Here is a 20466-nt window from a genome sequence, read left to right as displayed (position 1 = left end):
CCTCAGCTAAATTCCACAGGGGGAGAGGTGGCCGGAGAGCGCCTGTCACTTAAATCATCCCCGCAAAGCTGATGGCTCTGATGATCCATCCCATTCCCAGCTATCTCGCTCCTCTGTGCCTCTCTAGCGGAATCAGCCAGGCGAGATGTAATGGTTCACTGGCAGACAGTGGCACTGCTTCCTTATTCTGACTGCATGATGAGCTTCAGGCACTGCCAGGGGCGGAATGAGACGGCCCGGGCCCTCCCACCACGGGGGCCCTCGGGCAGCCACTGAGTGACCGAATGGTCAGTCCGCCCCTGCCCCTGACCCATGAACTGTATGCTTTCCAATCTATTGTCCCATAGAAACATAAGTTTCTATTTTTTTTTAAAGGAGTTGATAGAGCTTTCAAAAGTCCTGGGTGGCTTAACTCTAACGTAAAAATGCATAAAAAGCAAAGGAGAAGGCCTTTAAAAAATACAAGGCTGAGGGATCATAATCAGCATTACAACTTTACAAACAATGCAACAAGAAATGTAAGGGTGCAATCAAGGTGGCTAAGATAAAACACAAAAGGCACATAGCGAGAATAAAAAAGATCCCAAGAAATCCTTTAAGTATATAAATAGTAAGAAAGAAGGAAGTTGGATCATATTGGTCCCATAAAGAATGATGAAGTCTGGTTACTAAGGATGGAGAGATGGGCAAAGGTATTGAATTTTTTCTTCTCCTCAATCTTTACGAGGGAAACAGGGGGGCTTCAGTAACCAAAACTTCAATGTTTATCCTCCTGACACGTCACAGGAAGCACCCTCATAGCTAACAGAGGATATAATTAGAAATAGACTTGAAAAACTTAACATTAATAAGTCACTGGGACCAGATGGCTTGCACCTGAGGATTCTTAAGGAATTGCCAGACCATTGTTCCTAATTTTTACGAACAGTCTACTGACTGGAATGGTAGAGATTGGAAAAAAGCCAATGTAGCACCAATATTTAAACAAGTGCCAAGTGCCCTGGGAATTACAGACCAATTAGCCTAACATCAATAGTATGCAATCTCTTAGAGGGCATGATAAGGGACTATATATACGATTTTAGTAATGAAAATGGTATCATTATCAGTAATCAGCATGGATTCATGAAGAATCATTCTTGCCAAAGCAATCTATTAACCTTCTATGAGGAGGTGAGCTGCCATCTAGATAAAGGAAGGCCCATAGATGTGGTGTATCTGGATTTTGCAAAGGCATTTGATACAGTTCCCCATAAATGTTTACTGTACAAACTACGGTCCATCGGCATGGACCAAAGGGTGAGTGCATGGATTGAAAACTGGCGTTCAGAGGGTAGTGATAAATAGGGAGTACTCTGAATGGCCTGTGGTGGAAAGCGGGACCCCCCAGGGTTCTGTCCTGGGACCAATCCTATTTAATTTATTCAGAAACGACCTGGAGGATGGGATAAACAGCTCAATCTCAATATTTGCGGACGATACTAAACTAAGCAGGGCAATAATTTTTTTGCTGGATGTGGAAACCTTGCAGGAAGATCTGAACAAATTAATGTGGTGGGCAACTACATGGCAAATGAGGTTTAACCACTTGCCAACCTGCGCACGCGGATGTACGTCGGCAGAATGGCACGGTCAGGCAAATGGGCGTAGAGGCACATCCTTTTAAATTTGCTGCAGTGCCATTGCATGTGCGCCGCCACCGGCGCGCCAGTCGGGGCCTCCGTGAGTCCGATCGCGGGTCCCGTGGACTCGATTGCCGTGGGTATACCCGCGATCGCCTCACAGGGAGAAACAATGTAAACAAGCATCTCCCCATTCTCCCTAGTGACAGTGTCACTGATCTCTGCTCCCTGTGATCGGAGCAGAGATCAATGACATGTTACACACAGCCACGTTCCCCCACAGTTAGAAACACTCCCCAGGGCTCACTTAACCCCCACACTGCCACCTAGTGGTTAACCCCTTCACTGCCAGTGTAATTTACACAGGAATCAGTGCATTTGTATAGCAATGATTGCTGTATAAATGACAAGGGTCCCAAAAATGTGTCAGAAATGTCCGATGTGTCCGCCATAATGTCGCAGTCAAGATAAAAATTGCTGATCGCCACAATTACTAGTAAAAAACAAATATTAATAAAAATTTACATAAAACTATCCCCTATTTTGTAAACGCTATAACTTTTGAGCAAACCAATCAATATACGCTTATTGTGATTTTTTTTACCAAAAATATGTGGAAGAATACGTATCGGGCCAAACTGAGGAAAACATTTTTTTTTTATATATTTTTGGGGATATTTATTATAGCAAAATGGAAAAAATATTTTTTTTCAAAATTGTTGCTCTTTTTTTGTTTATAGCGCAAAAAATAAAAACCGCAGGGGTGATCAAATACCACCAAAAGAAATCTCTATTTGTGGGAAAAAAAGGATGTTAATGTAGAAAAATTTAAAATAATGCATTTGGGTGGAAAAAATAAGAATGCAATCTACTCACTGGGGGGGGGGGGGGGGGACCTCTGGGGGAATCTAGGATGAAAAAAGACCTGGGGATCCTAGTAGATGATAGGTTCAGCAATGGCATGCGATGCCAAGCTGCTGAAAGCAAAGCCAACAGAATATTGGCATGCATTAAAAAGGGGATTAACTCCAGAGATAAAACGATTAATTCTCCTTGTACACGCGGTCGGAGAATCTGTCGGAATGTGTCCTATCGGACCGTGTCGTCAGATAATCCGACTGTGTGTGGTATACATCGGACTGATTCCGTCCGAATCTCCGTCCGACCCAATTTTCCAACATGTTGGAAAGATTTCCCGACCAACTGGGCCGGACGGACCTAATCCGATCATGTGTAGAGCATTTTCATCGGACCAAGTGCCACGCATGCTCACATTCAAATTCCTACATCAAAGCTATTGGCTACTAGCCTGAATGTAGTCCCATTGTAACGAAATTACGTCATCACGTTCTGAAAGATCGGATTTTTCGCCAACTTGGCCCAACCGTGTGTATGCAACAGTTTCGGACACAATCCGTCGGACTAAATCCGACGGGCAAAATCCGACGGATTTGGTTGGCAAAATCTCCGACCGTGTGTACGTGGGCTAAGACTCTGGTCCAGACGCACCTGGAGTATACCGTCCAGTTCTGGGCACCAGTCCTCAGGAAGGATGTGCTGAAACTGGAGAGACTCCAGAGAAGGGCAACCAAACTAATAGGGTCACCTTAGTTATGAGGAAAGATTCAGAGCACTGAACTTATTTTCTCTGGAGAATACTGGTGATCCCACACTAAAATATTTCTGTGAAAGGGAATTTAAAAAGACACACGGCCATTCACTAAAATTAGATGAGAGGTGGTTTAACTTTAACCACTTTCAGACCGGACCATTTTGCTGGTCAATGACCAGAGGTCTTTTTACAATTTGGCACTGCGCTGCTTTAACTGGTAATTGCGCGGTCATGCAATGTTGTACCCAAACAAAATTTGCGTCCTTTTCTTCCCACAAATAGAGCTTTCTTTTAAAGGTATTTGACTGACTCTGCGATTTTTATTTTTTGCGATATAAACATAAAAAGACCGCAAATTTTGAAAAAAAAAAGATATTTTCTACTTTTTGTTATTAGAAAAATCCAATAAACTCAATTTTAGTCATACATTTAGGCCAAAATGTATTCAGCCACATGTCTTTGGTAAAAAAAAAGTCAATAACTGTATATTTATTGGTTTGCGCAAAAGTTGTCACATCTACAAACTAAGGTACGTTTTCTGGAATTTACGCAGCTTTTAGTTTACGACTGCCTATCTCATTTCTTGAGGTGCTAAAATGGCAGGGCAGTACAAAACCCCCCCAAATGACCCCATTTTGGAAAGTAGACCCCCTAAGGAAATTGATAAGTGGCATGTTGAGCCCATTGAATATTTTTTTTTTTGCCTCAAGCGAACACAAAGTTGTCACTAAATGATATATTGCTCACACATGCTATGGGCATATGTGAAATGACACCCCAAAATAAATTCTGCTGCTTCTCCTGAGTACGGGGATACCACATATGTGGGACTTTTTGGGAGCCTAGCCGCGTACGGGGCCCCGAAAACCAAGCACCGCCTTTCTAAGGGCGTAAATTTTTGATTTCACTTCTCACTACCTATTACAGTTTTGAAGGCCATAAAATGCCAAGATGGCACAAAACCCCCACAAATGATCCCATTTTAGAAAGTAGACATGCCAAGCTATTTACTGAGAGGCATGTTGAGTCCATGGAATATTTTATATTTTGCCACAAGTTGCTGGAAAATTACAAACTTTTTTTTTTTTTCACAAAGTTGTCACTAAATGATATATTGCTCACGCATGCCATGGGCATATGTGAAATGACACCCCATAATAAATTCTGCTGCTTCTCCTGAGTATGGGGATACCACATATGTGGGACTTTTTGGGAGCCTAGCCACGTACAGGGCCCCCGAAAACCAAGCACCGCCTTCAGGCTTTCTAAGGGCGTTACAGTTTTGAAGGCCATAAAATGCCAAGATGGCACAAACCCCCCCCCAAATGACCCCATTTTGGAAAGTAGACACCCCTAAATTTAGGGGTACACTAGTGAGACTAGGTAATAAATGGTGGGTGCCCTGAAACTATAAAAAAATAACTAACCAACCAGCGTCACCTGTAACAGTTATATGGTGATCACTGGTGAAAGGGTTAACTAGGGGGCAATCAGGGGGCTTTATGCGGTAGTATATGGGGGTCCCTGGCGCTATAAAAAGCTGCGGCGAACCTAAATACCTACCTGCCTAACTAGCGTCACCTGTGACACTAATACAGCGATTAGGGGGTACATTAGAACTAAAGGGGGCTAACCCTAACTGCCCTAACAGTTATTACAGTCACAAATGACACCAATGCAAAAAAAAAAAAAATGCAATTGGTGTCACTGTGACTGGGGGGGGCAGGGGTAATTGGGGGGGTGATCGGGGGGTGAAGGGGGGTGTGAGTGTGCCTGGCATGTTCTACTGTGTAGTGTCGTGTTGGTGCAACTCACCGATCCTCTCTCCTTGGTGCCGGAACGAAAAATACCGACACGGTGGAGAGATTACATCACTTCCTCTGCCTGTGTTTACATTACAGGAGAGGAAGTGATGTCACGGAGCATTTCCATACGTCGGGAGCGATCGCGAGGGGGTGGCCATGAATGAATGGCCGCCCCCTCATCCCGGATCGCTCCCGAACGAATACCGACCGCTGCAGGCACCGGGGGAGGGGGGCCCGATCGGGCCCCCCCACCCGCGGGAAGGCAGGGACGTACAGGTACGCCCATATGCCTGCCCGTGCCATTCTGTCGACGTATATTGTCGTGCGGCGGTCGGCAAGTGGTTAAACTGCGTAGAGACTTCCTTACTGCATGAGCAGTAAAAATGTGGAATGCTCTTCCACAAGCAGTGGTTTTAGAATTGATAATTTCAAAGAACTATTAGATAGGCACCATAACATACAGGTATATACAATGTAATACTGACATAAAAGCATACACACAGGTTGGACTTGATAGACTTGTGTCTTTTTTCAACCTCACCTACTATGTAAGATCTCAACATTTTAGAATGCATTAAGGTGAAAAACCTTCTGTGCTGCAGCTGCCCCTAGAGCCCGCATTTTACCTACCTGAACCCCCCAGCGATGAGAACGAGCACAGCAGCTCCAGCCGCTGTCACAGGTCCTCATTGGATAGACTGATAGCCATTGGCTCCTGCTGCTGTCAATCAAATCCAGTGACATGGGAACCGGGGGTGGGGCTGAGTCTTGCTGTCTGTGTCAATAGATGCAGCAGCAGGACTCGGGAGCGCGTGCGCATGAGTCCCCACATGGAATGCAGTTCTCTCTGGGGGGGTGGCACTCTATAAAGAGGAGGAGCCAGGAGCACTGCCAGGAGACCCCAGAAGAGAAGGATCGGGACCTCTCTGTGCAAAACCCTTGCACAAACCTTTACAAACACTTGTAAACCATAGAATGTGATAAATGTGATGAGTGGCGCTAGTACAAATATGTGCTACCACTGCTAGTAATCACCACAACTATTTATAAATGCCAAATAGTGATGTTCATAATAATAAATAGTGAACTAAAATCACCCACAATAACTCCGAACCCAGCATACAATGGTGCTATGAACAAAAAACTAAAATACAATCAAAAGTTCAGTCCTGTATAAAAAAAATGTGTGCAATCCTACAAAGAAAATATAAATATAATTGTCCTCTGTGCAAGATTTCAATCCAACATGTGCATGAACATGTGAAAACAAACTTGTAAACCTTACCCACATACCCAGAATATCAACACTTCTGGAATTTTTGTTTTCTGGAGAAGACTTATGAAATAAAAAGAGGGGGATGTGGGACTTTAAATGAGGTGAGTGGGATCACACAGCTCCATCCCTATCTATATGCAAGAAAAAGAGGGGTTGGGACTTTAAATGAGGTTGATCTAGCATGGCTAAAAGATGAGTCAATGCAACAAGACATGTTTTATTCATTAAAAAACATGGCGTGGCAATGTGAGTACATTCATAGTAAATAAGCATAACAATCACATATTATTGGCCAGATAGTCATGAAAACAATCATAGCAACTTGGAGATGACATATTGAGGTATCGGACAATAGTCCATAGTAAAGAATCGCTTGAAAAGCAGCATGGTGGGGTAGCTTGGGAGTGGATGAAATAAAACCATCTAAAAAGAAAATGGTGCATCAAAATTGACCCAACGCATGTTTCATGGTTTCCTACCACATCAGGGGTGAGTGCACCAATGTATGTCAATTAAGTCTAGGCCATATTAACATGAAAACTGGTGGCTGCTTGAAATGTTCATCCTGCAAGCTGAGGAAGGGGCCCGAACGCACACAACGATTCCCAGAGAAAAGGAAACAAGTGGTCAAAAAGAAAACCATTTGGGCTCCAATGCTAAACCTGTGACAGAGAACCATGATCCACAGATCTGTGCAGTATGCTGCTGGTGGTGCTACCAAGAGAGAGACTTTAGCCAGGAATTTCTTATAAAAGGAGTAGCATTCAGCCCGGTCTTCTGTCGCCGCCGCCTTCCGTTCTTCTGCCGGGCCACCGCGCCTTCTTATAGCTCTTTTGCAGGCGGTGGCCCGGTCTTCTGTCGCCGCTGTCGCCGCCTTCCGTTCTTCTTCTTCTTCTTGTTCTTCTTCTTCTCCAGGAGATGTTGACACGACGCTCTCTCCGGCCGGAATGCCAGAGCCGCCCTGCGCTGCCACTTATATAGTGACAATGGGGCGGTGTCACATGGTATATGTCACATGGGTTGGTCACATGGGTTGATGTCACATGGTGACCCCGCCCCCTTACGATGTCATAGTCCCCATGTGACATCAACCCATGTGACCAACCCATGTGACATATACCATGTGACACCGCCAGATACCCAAGAGTATTCCATTACCCTTTCCCAAAAAAATCTTATACTTGAGGCTTTGGACAGAGTCCCTTTTATGGTTCATTCCTTTACAGTGCAGTTATAGTAATCTGCAGCAATCATTTTGTTCTGACCGTTTATAAATGGTCAATATATAATTTATGCCAGTGGAAGAAATAGTGCCCCATCATTGGTGTCAGTGGAAGGAATAGTGTCTCATTGTTTCTGTCAGTGGAAGGAATAGTGCACCATCATTGGTATCAGTGGGAGGAATAGTGTCCCATTTTCTTGTCAGTGGGAGTAATAGTGTTCCATTGTTTATATCCATGGGAGGAATTACTGTATGTCATGTTAGTGTTAGTGAAAGGAAGAGTGCCCAATTGTTGTTAGTATCAATGAATGGATTATGCCCCACTGTTGGTGTCAGTGGGAGGAATGATGCCTCGTGGTTGGTGTCAGTGGAAGGAATAGTGTCCTCTTGTTGGTGTCACTGGAAAGAATTATGCCGCACTGTTGGAGTCAGTGGGAGGAATGATGCCTCATTGTGGGTGTCGGTGAGGGTAATAGTGCCCCAAGGGCCTGAAAAGGGCAAGCAATGGGCCACTTCCAGTTTGCAGACCACAGTTTGGAGATCACTGTGTTAGAGCAATGGAGTGAGGACTCCAGAACTCCAATGGAGTGAGGACTCCAGAACTCCAATGGAGTGAGGACTCCAGAACTCCATTGGAGTGAGGACTCCAGAACCCCAATGAAGTGAGGACTCCAGAACTCCAATGGAGTGAGGACTCCAGAACCCCAATGGAGTGAGGACTCCAGAACTCCAATGGAGTGAGGACTCCAGAACCCCAATGGAGTGAGGACTCCAGAACCCCAATGGAGTGAGGACTCCAGAACCCCAATGGAGTGAGGACTCCAGAACCCCAATGGAGTGAGGACTCCAGAACTCTAGTGGAGTGAGGACTCCAGAACTCCAATGGAGTGAGGACTCCAGAACCCCAATGGAGTGAGGACTCCAGAACCCCAATGGAGTGAGGACTCCAGAACTCTAGTGGAGTGAGGACTCCAGAACTCCAATGGAGTGTGAGAGCGAGGGAGCACAGATTGGTAACTATACCTTGCTAAGGAGGAGAAGTCTATCAGGGGGCACACTCACTTTGCCCTGAATAGATAAAATGACGGTGTCTTTTTAAAGGAAAACAAATATCAGCACTAGGACAGAATAGAACCAGAATTGCTAACGGCATCATTAGCTGAAATAGTAAAATGAAGAAAAAGAATGACTGTAAAAACAAGGTAGATTTCTTATTTTACTACATTCCGATATTCATTACCTTCAGAAACATTCATAGTTCTTGGGGTACTCTAGTAGATCAGCATAGCATGAATTATAAATGACCTATTAAATAACCACAACCTTAACATTCCATTAAGATTCATTTACAGTCACGTATGCGTCAGTGAAGTGTGACTCCATTATTCTATTTTCCAGTGTAAATAAATGGAGTGCAGGAAACCAAAAAGATTTTCTTGCCTACATATAAATATGAGAATGCCTTGAGAAGTGGTTACTTACAACTGACCAGCAGCAGGAATGGAAACTACTATTTATGAGCAGGTAAGACTTTCTACTAGAACACATAGGGAGGAAGACATACAGGTAAATCTATTATTTATTTTTGCATTTGTGAAAGATGGCAATTAGAGACACGCTTCTGCATATTTGACAAGACCAGTGCTATTAACCAGCTATTAGGACGGGTTTAAATAACAATTTTCTTGGGCGGGGTAATACATCCTACAATGTAAAATATAGAGGATAATGTATCATTGTGGAGATTTTTAAGGATATTAAATATCGACGTTTCAAGATTCCAACATGGCACATGGCCATTATATATATGGTAGATCTCTGTTTTGATAAATAGATAGTATCGGCTCTCATTGGCATAAAGAAGTAGTGAGGATGGATGGATGGATGGACGGGCGTTGATAGACAGACATAGATAAACACAGTGGGGGGGAATTAATAAAAAGTGTCGTTCTATCTCAACTGGAGCTGTTTCCAATAGTAATCATCTTATATCTTTCATTAATTCCATGCAGCTTAGAAAATAAAAAAAATGTAAAAGCTCTTTGGCTGCACTCCAGTCGAGACAACTTTTTCCTTAGACAACTTTTATTAATTCGACCCATTTTGACTGATGAACAGACAGACTTTTATTGTCATGGACTGAGTGGGTGTTTTTCTGCCAAGCTCCCATGGCTGTGGGCCTAAAATACCTTGTTAGTCTTGGATTCAAGTCTTTGTACATGGGTTTTATCAGAACTCTTTGTACATGTGTAGTGGAAAGTTGAAATTGCAGAGATGTTTGTCTGCATGAATATCAGATAAAACATTTGGTTTGAATTATTGAAAAAGAACACTTTTTTTTTTTCTGTCGAAATGTTCTTTTAGGCTGTAAACAAAGAAAAAAGTTTTAATATATGACCAATGCACCTTGTTTTGTTAATTCCCAAATGGAAACCAAGCTGAAAGCCATGTCGTAGCATGGGGCCACCACCTTATACAGATGATAAATGCCCTTTAACACAAAGTAGAGTTAAAACTACATGAATCCCCTGTTCTAGATTGAATATTATTTGGAAAGGGCACCTAATGCCTTATAGCAGTTGTCTGCAAACTGCGGCTCGGGAGGCCAGATGTGACCCTATGCTTGGCTTTATCCAGCCCTTGGGGCACTATTCCTTCCACTGTTACCAAACACAATTCTGCCAACAGTGGGGCACCATTTCTCCCACTGACTTCAATAATGTTGAAACTATTCCTCCCTATGATGCAAACGATGAAGCACTATTCCTGCCCTAATACGAAATGTGAGGGGGTTTAGGAATATTTAGGAATATTTCAACTCCCGCTGGCCACCATCTGCCCCCCCCCCCCTAAAGTCTGAAAGACAATAAACTGGCCTTTGTTTAGAAAGTTTGGAGACCCCTGCCTTAAACAATAGGACTTTTGCCTAGTTTATATCCTGGTGATCAATTTCTTTTAAGTGCAGGGTAAAACATGCTGTCGGTAAAAACAACTTGGACATTGTTGAAGTGAACATCGAGGTTTAACCTACTAAACCCTTTATTTTAAGCTTTTGCTACAAAAGGTCCACTCAGATTTTGTAGCTGCAGTAATATGTTTGTTACCACTAGGCCCAGCAATACAGCATACACTCGATTTTCAATGGCACCCCAATACACTAAGCTACTACATCTCTAATTGACAGATGCATTGCAGCACACCACCACGCATGGTAATATGCTGCAATAATTTTTTTGGGTATATTACGATGGATTGCTAGCCCATTCAAAGGAATTTAACACGTGGTTGATTTACTAAGAAAACGCCAAAGTTCTGGTCGCTCTACATTTAATAGTGCCCAATCAAGCCATTTAAGACTTCAACTAGGTGACATCCGAATGGCTATTAGCGGTGAACATGCATCTGTAAATGCTGAATCGAGGCAAATCTGCGTTTCCTGCCAAGTGCCAATTGCTACCAGGATTATTATATGGAACTGAATTGCAGCCATGATCACATAATTGTGAATAAAACATTTTTATGTGAGATGTTCTATACCTCGTGTGCATCTATTTATGTGTATTCTAATTAGTATTCCTAGTTTGTTTTCTTCTTTTGCTAACAAATGCAGTTACAGTTACATATCTGTTATATGTTTTTTTCCATGTTAATTTCATTTTTTATGTGACTAAAAAGCAGTAATTATTTATGTTTATTCTTTAATACTACACTATTATGCAAGTCTCGGCAATGGCTTAGTGGTTGTCACTGATGTTTATAAAGTGCTCAGGTTATGAGTTCAAAACTCTGCCAACCTACCACCCACCTAAAGCGGCTGAGGTGCATTTTCCAGTGCACAAGCAAATTAAAAGCAAAACATTTAAATTGCACGTTAACTAGTGTGTGATTTTGGAAATCCACGCTCTAATATTTTTAAATACTTACATACCATTGCACGCATTTGAAGAGGTAACATTATGGAATCAACCAAACTAATGCGCATTGGCTAATTGCAAGCTTTCTAATAGGTAATATCCTCTATGGGATATTGAACCCATGATTGCTCAGGGCCCAATTCTTTCAAGTTTGAAGTGCAGACCACTAGGCTACTGGGCTGGGCACAGGCATGGATAAAAAATACATTTACTAGTGTTTGATTTTTTTAATTTTGTAATGTTTTGCATTTGAGGCATTAATATCATGGAAACAACCATGCCCATGCTGATGTGACATTGGCTAGGCATTCAACTATTTTTTATCAAAGATACAAACACAATTAACTGCTTCAGCCCCAGAGGATTTTACCCTCTTCCTGACCAGAGCACATTTTAACTGACAATTGCATGGCCCTGCGATGTTACACCCAAAGAAAATTGACCTTTTATACAGCGATCAGTGCTATAAAAATGGACTGATCACTGTGTAAATTATACTAACAGGGAAGGGTTAAACACTAGGGGGCAATAAAGGGGTTAAGTGTGTACTAGGGAGTGATTCTAACTGTGGGGTGGGTGGGCTACCACTGACATGACAGTGATCACTGCTCCCGATGACAGGAAGCAGTAGATCCCTGTCATGTCACTTGGCAGAATGGAGAAATGCCTTGTTTACATAGGCATCTCCCCGTTCTGCGGCTCCGTAACACGATCGCCAGGACATCGGCAGACATCAAGTCCACGGGTCCTGTGGGCACGGTCGCGCTGTACGTGGCGTGCACGCACCCGCTAGCCCTGCCAATTGATCTGGGGATTTGGGTGGTCTGTTCATGAGACTGAAAAATCTGATGATGATGGTGATGGTGATGGAAATCCATACCCAATGGGATATAGTGTTCTTGGAGCAGTATGTACGCTATGGTTCCCAGAAGTTTAAGGTGGGATGTCAGGCCACAAAAATAGGAATTGGAGCTTGAAGAATGGTTCAATTACTTCAATGAGACAGGTGTCAAGTTCCTGCAATTTCTGACACTTAAGAAGAGAAGCATATCGGTTTGGGGAGAAGCAGTCTGGATGGGGAGATCAACAAGGACGAGCTTTCTCCACATAAAGATGATGAGGAGTATAAGGAAAGGTCAACTAACCTTAAGAATATATTGGAAAAAGAAGAAAACAAACAAGAAAATTAAAAAGAGAAAAAAGTTTAATAGTGATGTGGGTGACTAAAAAACAGGTATTGTTTTTGACTGGCAGAACAAAATTTTAATAGCTGATGGTGAGTTCATGTCAGCTATGCACACTGCTCCATCTCCCCCTCCGCAAGCAGATGCTTATCATTTTAACCAGAGTACCAGCTACCAGTCAAAAAATCTGAACACCTCTATTAAACGGCCTAGGGGAGGTCTTCCTACCGATCACCAGATAGGAAACCTCTCCCGCAACGACCACGCCAGCCAGGGCCTCCCTCTAAGGGTGGCAAAAACAAATCCCCACATCAAGGCCCAAGGAATCAGAGACCTAATAATTGAAGACAAAATCAGGCATTCTCAGGGTGAAGATCAGTATTGTCATTACCCCATATCGACTCACAATCGGTTCTATCCACTTCAAGATGGGGCCTTTCCTTATGATGACGAACAATATGACTATTACTCATCCAACCAACACACACATTCTCCTTAGAGATTTGGACAATATTAAGATTAAGAACGCTAAAATGTAGAGGGAACTACAAAAAGGTCTTGACCAATTGTACTTGCAGAAAGAATTGGTCATTAGACCGACTGACGGGGGGGGGGGATTATTATCCTGGACAAAAGTGATTATATGACTGAACTGGATAAGATAGTGGCTGGCCAAGAAACTTACATACCTCTTCGGCCAGACCCTTAACATATATACAAGAAAGAATTAGAGAAGATTGTCGATAGAGGTCACCTCTGGGGATAGTAAATAAAAAAGAAAAAGCTTTTCTTGTTCCGGTGGCACCCCTCACACCAGTTATTTACTACCTCCCAATGATCCACAAGAATCCTGTCCACCCACCTGGTTGTCCCATAGTGAGTGGAATTGATTCCATCACCTCCAAAGTGGGGAAGTATATTGATTATTATCGTAAGCCACTCGTTAGGTCTTTACCATCTTACCTTAGGGATAGTAAACAGGTAATTCATTTGATCAAACATTGTAATTTTAGAGAGGGCATCTGGTTAGTAACAGCAGATGTTACATCCCTTTATACCATTATTCCACATTATTGGGGGTTTTCGTCCGTAGAATTTTATTTAGACGGAGATTCAACGTCCATAGAATTTTATTTAGAGGGAGATTCAACACTTAACTCTCAACAAACAGTATTCATTATGGATCTTTTGAAATTTGCAACTGGTTCAAGCAACAATTTTTACTTCAAAACAGAGGCATGGCTATGGGGGCTAAATTTGGCCCAAGCCTAGCCAATCTATTTATGGGCAAATGGGAGGAGGACGTCATCTATGCCCAAGAGAGACCAGAATTGGTCCTATAGGCCAGATATATTGATGACGTCCTCCGCCTGTGGAATGGCTTGAACATTAATGATGGAGAGATAGAGTTTAAGTATGAGGCCGACCAGTGTTTAGTACATTTTTTGAACCTCAAAATTTGGGCAGAGGGAGATCAGCTTTTGACCTCTACATACTTTAAACCTACCGATCAAAACTCTTTCCTCCCTATGGACAGTTGCAATCATCAATCTTGGTTGAATTCAGTCCCCAAGAGCCAATATATGCGTCTGAAACATAATTGTAGTAGGACTGCAGATTTTGAAGCACAGGCTGCAGTACTTAATGAAAGATTTATTAACAAGAGATATTCTGGTGCCACTTTAGAATGGGCAGTGGCGAACACCCATGTAATGAACAGAGATTTACTTCTATCTGAAAGAACTAGTAACTTGGTGGCCCCTAATGTGTGTGATACACCCACCACCAAATTTATGTTATTTCAGAATATGACAGGATTTTATAAATGTAATACATGTTCTGTATGCTCAATTAACGGGGTTGCCAATAAGAATACTACTCAGTTCCTAGAGTACATGTCAGGCCTTTAATAATAAGACCTTTATAACATGTTCTATCCCTAACGTAGTATACCTTCTTACCTGCCTGTGGATTCCAGTATATTGGATGCACTGTGCGTCCATTGCAGGTTAGACTTAATGAGCACATAGGGAACATTAGAAGAGGCTTTAAGGGCCATCTGGTCTCCAGGCACTATTTGGAGGTGCATAACAAAAAGGCGGCTGGCACTTGTTTTATAGGTACCAATAAACTTAAATTGCATTGGAGGGGGGGTTCCAGACGTCGGGAAATTTCAAAACTTGAGATGAGTTAAATATATATGGTCAAATGCCTTAGACCTCTTGATTTAAATTCTGATGTAGAGGTGAATCCTTTTATTGATAATGCTTAAATTCTCCACTTATTCCTTTAGAGCACTTTCACACTGGGGTGGGCTGTTGTTGGCAGCAAAGTGCCACTAAAAATAGCATTGTTCTTGTATCGCTTTTCAGCCACTAGGGGGGCACTTTTAACCCCCCACCTAATGGTCGAAAAAAAGGGTTAAAAGTGCCCGCAAAGCGCTGCTGCAGCAGCACTTTACCAACACTGCCCATTCAGTTCAATGGGCAGGGGTGCTGTAAGAGCGGTGTATACACCAGGCCCCAAGGTAAACTGTGCCGCACATTCACTTCATATACAGAGCCCTGAGTATGTGTGTGCAGGCCCATATGGCAATAGTAACTTCAGTCCCTTTGAAGAAAGATGAGGCTTTGTATCTTCAGCTAACCACTCTCGTTGGTGCACTTAAACTCCTGAATAGCAAAGCAAATCAATGCAATGTATCTAGGGGTGGCACAGTGGTGTAGTGGGTAGCACTCTCACCTAGCAGTAAAAAGGGTTGCTGGTTCAAATCCCAACCATGACACCACCTGCCTGGAGCTTGCATGTTATCCCTGTGCCTGCGTGGGTTTCCTCTGGGCACTCCAGTTTCCTCCCACACTCCAAAGACATGCAGGTAGGTAAATTGGCCTTAGTAGGGGGACCTTGGATTGTGGGCTCCTTGAGGGTAGGGACCAATGTGAGTGTGCAATGTACAGGGATAGGGACAATTGTAGACACTCACTCAGGATGGACTGGTGTCATGTATCTGAATAGCCTTGTGTCCTGCAGCACTACAGGTGTCAGCAAGGTGACTAAGAGCAAGGATGTCTGTATACAGTTTCTATACAACTTTATCTGTGTGCAGTGTCCTTGTTTCCTGCAAATGGGCAAAAGCTCTCTCACATGCAATCAAAGCCCAAATGAACATCCTGGAACAGGCAGTCTCTTCTAATGATCCAACTGGTCACCTCGCACTGGAACCCTTCACACCATCAGTGGAGGTGCATCTGGATATGCACCTGGGATCCCCCCACTCTCAGGCTGGATGTCTCAACTGGCTGTGGATGCTTGAAATCACATGGTGGACCCCCCTAGGTCCAGTCTCTTCCTCTGCCTCATGGCTTCTGAATTCCCTCAGGCAAACAAGATGGAGTCTTTGGTTCCTTTTCTCCAGAGCATACTGGCTCTTATAGTTACAAACAGTTCAATCTAAATGTGAAACTAGTCCTGAGACTACAATTCCCTGGAGGTAATCACTCTGTTGGCAGGATGTGATGACACAGAGTCTTAGCTGGCACTAGAGGGAAATAGTCTCACGGCAACAATGTTGCAAAGTGTCTTCTGATACTGCAGGTTAGATAGCCAGCTCCCTGCTACACATAGAATAACATGGAGAGGTGTTTTGAAGCTGTAAAAAAATGCATGGAACTCCTAAAAGCAGGAAGAAAAATGCCCTGTGTGCACGAGGCCTAATTGGCAAATGCAGCAATTTAGAAATTGGATGAAAGGTTTCTCACTGGGAACCACTTTTTGAAAGAGAAACAGTGCATTTTATATACAACTATATAGATCAGACAAAAATGAGGGTCGAATGAAGAGGAAAGAGGGACAGAGGGACATTGATCCAAATCAGGGACAGTCCCACAAAATCAGGAACAGTTGGGAGCTATGGTAGAGTGAATCTGTAAAATGCTATCCCTGCAGCTGTGCTAAAATCTGAAAACCCACTCAGAGTACTGTGAGTTTTATACTGTATAATATCCCTATGGCCACATTGATTAGAGGGTTTAGACAGTGTTTAGTGGAAATCCATTTTGTTCATTCTATGTGATGCAGCCTTGTTCCTTGCAGGAGACAGAAGTGGTGAGGAGAATCTTCATACAAAATAAGAATGTGTCATCAGTGTGTATTATTGGATTCCAGGGTCTTTAATGGGTGAAGATGAGAATGACACACAGAATCACAAATTATCGTATTTACCGACGTATAACACGAACAGGCGTATAACACGCACATTAATTTTAAGAGGGAAGTTTCAGTTAAAAAAAATGTAATTTTAAATAAGGAACTTTAAATCAAAATAGGGGGCAGTACCCATCTGCAGCCTCACCATTGCCATCAGTACAGCCTGATCAATGCCCATCTGCAGCCTTGCAAGTGCCATCAATGTAGCCTCATCAGTCCACATCAATGCAGCCTCACAAGTGCTATCAATGCAGCAGCCTCACCATTGCCATCAATGCAGCAGCCTCACCATTGCCATTAATGCAGCAGCCTTGCCATTGCCATTAATGCAGCATCCTCACCATTGCCATCAGTGCAGCCTGATCGATGCCCATCTGCAGCCTAGAGGGGACAGGGAGGGGGGCAGGATGAGCGCCGACAGATTACATACAGTAAGAATCTCCTATGATAGACAGAGCAGTGGTCCAATGGCGGCTCAGGAGACGGGACTTCCTATTATAGAGGCCGCCTAGTAAACAGGACATTCTCATTGTATGTAATCTGATGGTGCTTGTCTTGCCCCTCTCCCTGTACCCTCTGGGGCAGCTAAAATTAAATTATTTGTGTATAACACGCACAAGCTATTTGCACCCGATTTTCAGGGTGAAAAGGTGCGTGTTATACACCAATAAATACAGCAATTGCTACCAGTTAACACATGTTGTACTGCATAATTCCAGGATGAGTACAACACCCCGGGGAGCTGCTTGTGTCCGCATCAGCATCTGATTGGAGTACCTTTTAAAGACCAATTCCAGGCAATAAGTGAAAGAATTCAGTGGGCTAATAATGCAATCCTGTAAATGTAGCAATCACAAAGTTCACTCAAATGAGCTTAATCTGAGTTCTGTAACCAATTCCAGACATTACACATTATTACACAGAGCAGTGCTGACTAAAGCAAACGTATAATATTGCAGCTTACCAATTTTTAGATGTGATTGCTGCATTTACTTACTTTTTTAGACTTTCTTTCTATTTTCATCTGGTGATCCAGCCAACAAGTCTGTTTTTCAAAAGTGCAAGCTCTCTTGCAGATTACAGAAATGAGATAAGCCATTTAACACTGGCATGGGGTGCTTACAGGGAAAAAGTATTCATACCCCATGCAATTTTCCACATTTTGTCATGTTACAACCAAAAAGTAAATGTATTTTATTGGGATTTTATGTGATGGACCAACACAAAGTGACACATAATTGTGAAGTGGAAGGAAAATTATAAATGGTGTTGTTTTACAAATAAATATGTGAAAAGTGTGGCGTGCATTCAGCCTTCTTTACTATGATCCCCCTAAGGCCCCTTTGACATCTGTGCGACTTCTACCATTCATATCTGTGCGACTTCAGAGTAGTCCCTGCAATACTTTGGTCTAACTTTGATGCGACTTGAGGTGCTTAGACCTCAACATTACACAGGGATTGCTTCAAGTTGCTTCAAATTTGTGTCAAAATCGCGGCAAGAAAAACGCAACTTTCAGGTCACACAAGTGTGAAAGGGGCCTAGATAAAATCTAGTGGAACCAATTGTCTTCAGAAGTCACCTAATTAGTAAGCAGAGTGCACATGTGTGTAATTTAATCTCAACATAAATACAGCTGTTCTGTGAAGCCCTCAGATGTTTGTTAGAGAACCTTAGAGAAAATACAGCCTGAGCTACAACGAAATGGTTTAGCTCAATGGTTATGCATGTGTTAGAATGGGTTAATCAAAATCCAGACCTAATTCCAATTATGAAACTATGCAAGGACTTGAAAACTGCTATACATTTACGTTTTTGGTTGTAACATGACAAAATGTGAAAAATGTCAAGGGGTATGAATACTTTTTCAAGGCACTATAATTCAGACTAAAAGGTCACAGAAAGCCTTAGGGGAAATATGTGGTCACTACAGCCTCACAAGGCCAGTAGAAGACATAGTTACATAGTTTGTCAGGTTGTAAAAAAGACACAAGTCCATCTTGTTCAACGAAAAATAAAATACAATCCCATATACACAATCCTTCACCCACAGTTGATCCAGAGGAAGGCGAAAAACCCCAGCAAAGCATGATCCAATTTGCTACAGCTGGGATGGAAATTCCTTCCTGATCCCCCCCGAGAGGCAATCAGATATTCCCTGGATCAGCTTTACCTATAAATGTCAGTACCCAGCTATAGTATGTACATTTAGGAAAGAATCCAGGCCTTTTTTAAAGCGGGATTGCACTGTGGAAAAAAATATTAAAAGCCAGCAGCTACAAATACTGCAGCTGCTGACTTTTAATAAATGGACACTCACCTGTCCCAGGGTCCAGCGATGCCGGCAGCCGAGGCCGATCGATCGCTCGGCTCTCGGCTACTGCCGCCACCATTCTAGGTGAGGGAATCAGGAAGTGAAGCGCTGCGGCTTCACTTCCCGGTTCCCTACTGCGCATGCGCCAGTCGCGCAGAGCAATAGGAATTGTCCGTGCTGTCTCTGGGACCCGTGTGTGTCCCAGCAGACAGCGCGCAGGGGCAGGAAGAGGCATAGACTCCCGCGGGAGTCTATTCCCGGAAGTGGGTGTAAATACCTGTCTTTGACAGGTATCTGCACCCCCCTCCCCCCTGAAAGATGCCAATTGTGACACCGGAGGGGGGGAGGGTTCCGATCAGTGGAAGCTCCACTTTAGGGTGGAACCCCGCTTTAAATGCGTGTCGACCAGCCGCCACATTTTTACTGAAGAATGGCACAGCTGGGTGAAGCAATGTTACCTTAAGTCGCTTCACCTTTTGGCCACTAGGGGCGAGCGCTCCTGTTCCTGGAGCCGATCTGAGTGCCCAGTGGGCACGATTATCGCCGGACACCTGCGACCGCTCGTGACAGAACCGGCATATGTGTGTGTAAACACACAGATCGCGGTTCTTTCAGGGGAGCAGAGAGAGATTGTGTGTTCATACTAAGTATGAACACCAATCTCTCTCTCCTCCTAGACAGTCCCATCCCCCCTACAGTTAGAGCACACCCAGGGAACACTTAATCCCTTGATCGCCCCCTAGTGTTAACCTCTTTCCTGATGGAGGCGGCGACATTCACTTCCTGCGCTAGTCCCGTCTACCTGGAGCCACGTTCAAAATGAACAGACTTTTCTCCATGTGGGCAAGTCTGTTCATTTCAAAAGTCCGGCGGACTAGCACACAGACAGCCGGATTGTCCGCCGGACTGCCGAGTCTGGCGGACTTAGAAAGAAGTTTTTTTTGACTCAAAATTGTCCGCCGGACATTTCGGCTGTCTGTGTGCTAGTCCGCCGGACTTTTGAAATGAACGGACTTGCCCACACGGAGAAAAGTTCGTCCATTTTGAACGTGGCTCCAGGTAGACGGGACTAACGTGTAACATGTAGAGCATTCCTGAGCTGAGTCATCTATGATACATTGTTTCAATTTTTTCTCCTTATTGGCTTTTCTTTATCCTTTCCTATGTTATATATGTATCATAACAAAATGGAAATGTATGAGCCTTTTGTTTAATTGTAATGTAATTAGATCATATTGGCGGTGTAATCGCTATGCTCTGAGGCAATTAATGTATATCTTGTTTTTATAAATAAATATTGTCCAAAATTGT

General features: G+C 43.2%; 1 protein-coding gene across 2 annotated transcripts in view; it reads left to right on the top strand.

The window, feature by feature from the left end:
- Window positions 1-20466, top strand: part of LOC143935290 (chemerin-like receptor 1) — a 55615-nt gene that overhangs the window by 26740 nt on the left and 8409 nt on the right. Inside the window, exon 3 of one of the 2 annotated variants that reach the window (XM_077459039.1) lies at window positions 8936-9061. The exons of the other annotated variant lie outside the window; for it this stretch is intronic. Coding sequence (XP_077315165.1) covers window positions 9038-9061 — 24 coding nt within the window. The 5' untranslated portion in view covers window positions 8936-9037. The remainder of the gene's footprint in view (window positions 1-8935; window positions 9062-20466) is intronic. 2 annotated transcript variants of the gene reach the window in all.

Source organism: Lithobates pipiens, unplaced genomic scaffold, assembly GCF_037356315.1.
Source record: "Lithobates pipiens isolate NorthernLeopardFrog02 unplaced genomic scaffold, aLitPip1_a1.2 Scaffold_28, whole genome shotgun sequence".
Lineage (NCBI taxonomy): Eukaryota > Metazoa > Chordata > Amphibia > Anura > Ranidae > Lithobates > Lithobates pipiens.
Note: the sequence above shows the minus strand (reverse complement) of the source record. Positions and strands in the feature narration are given on the sequence as shown.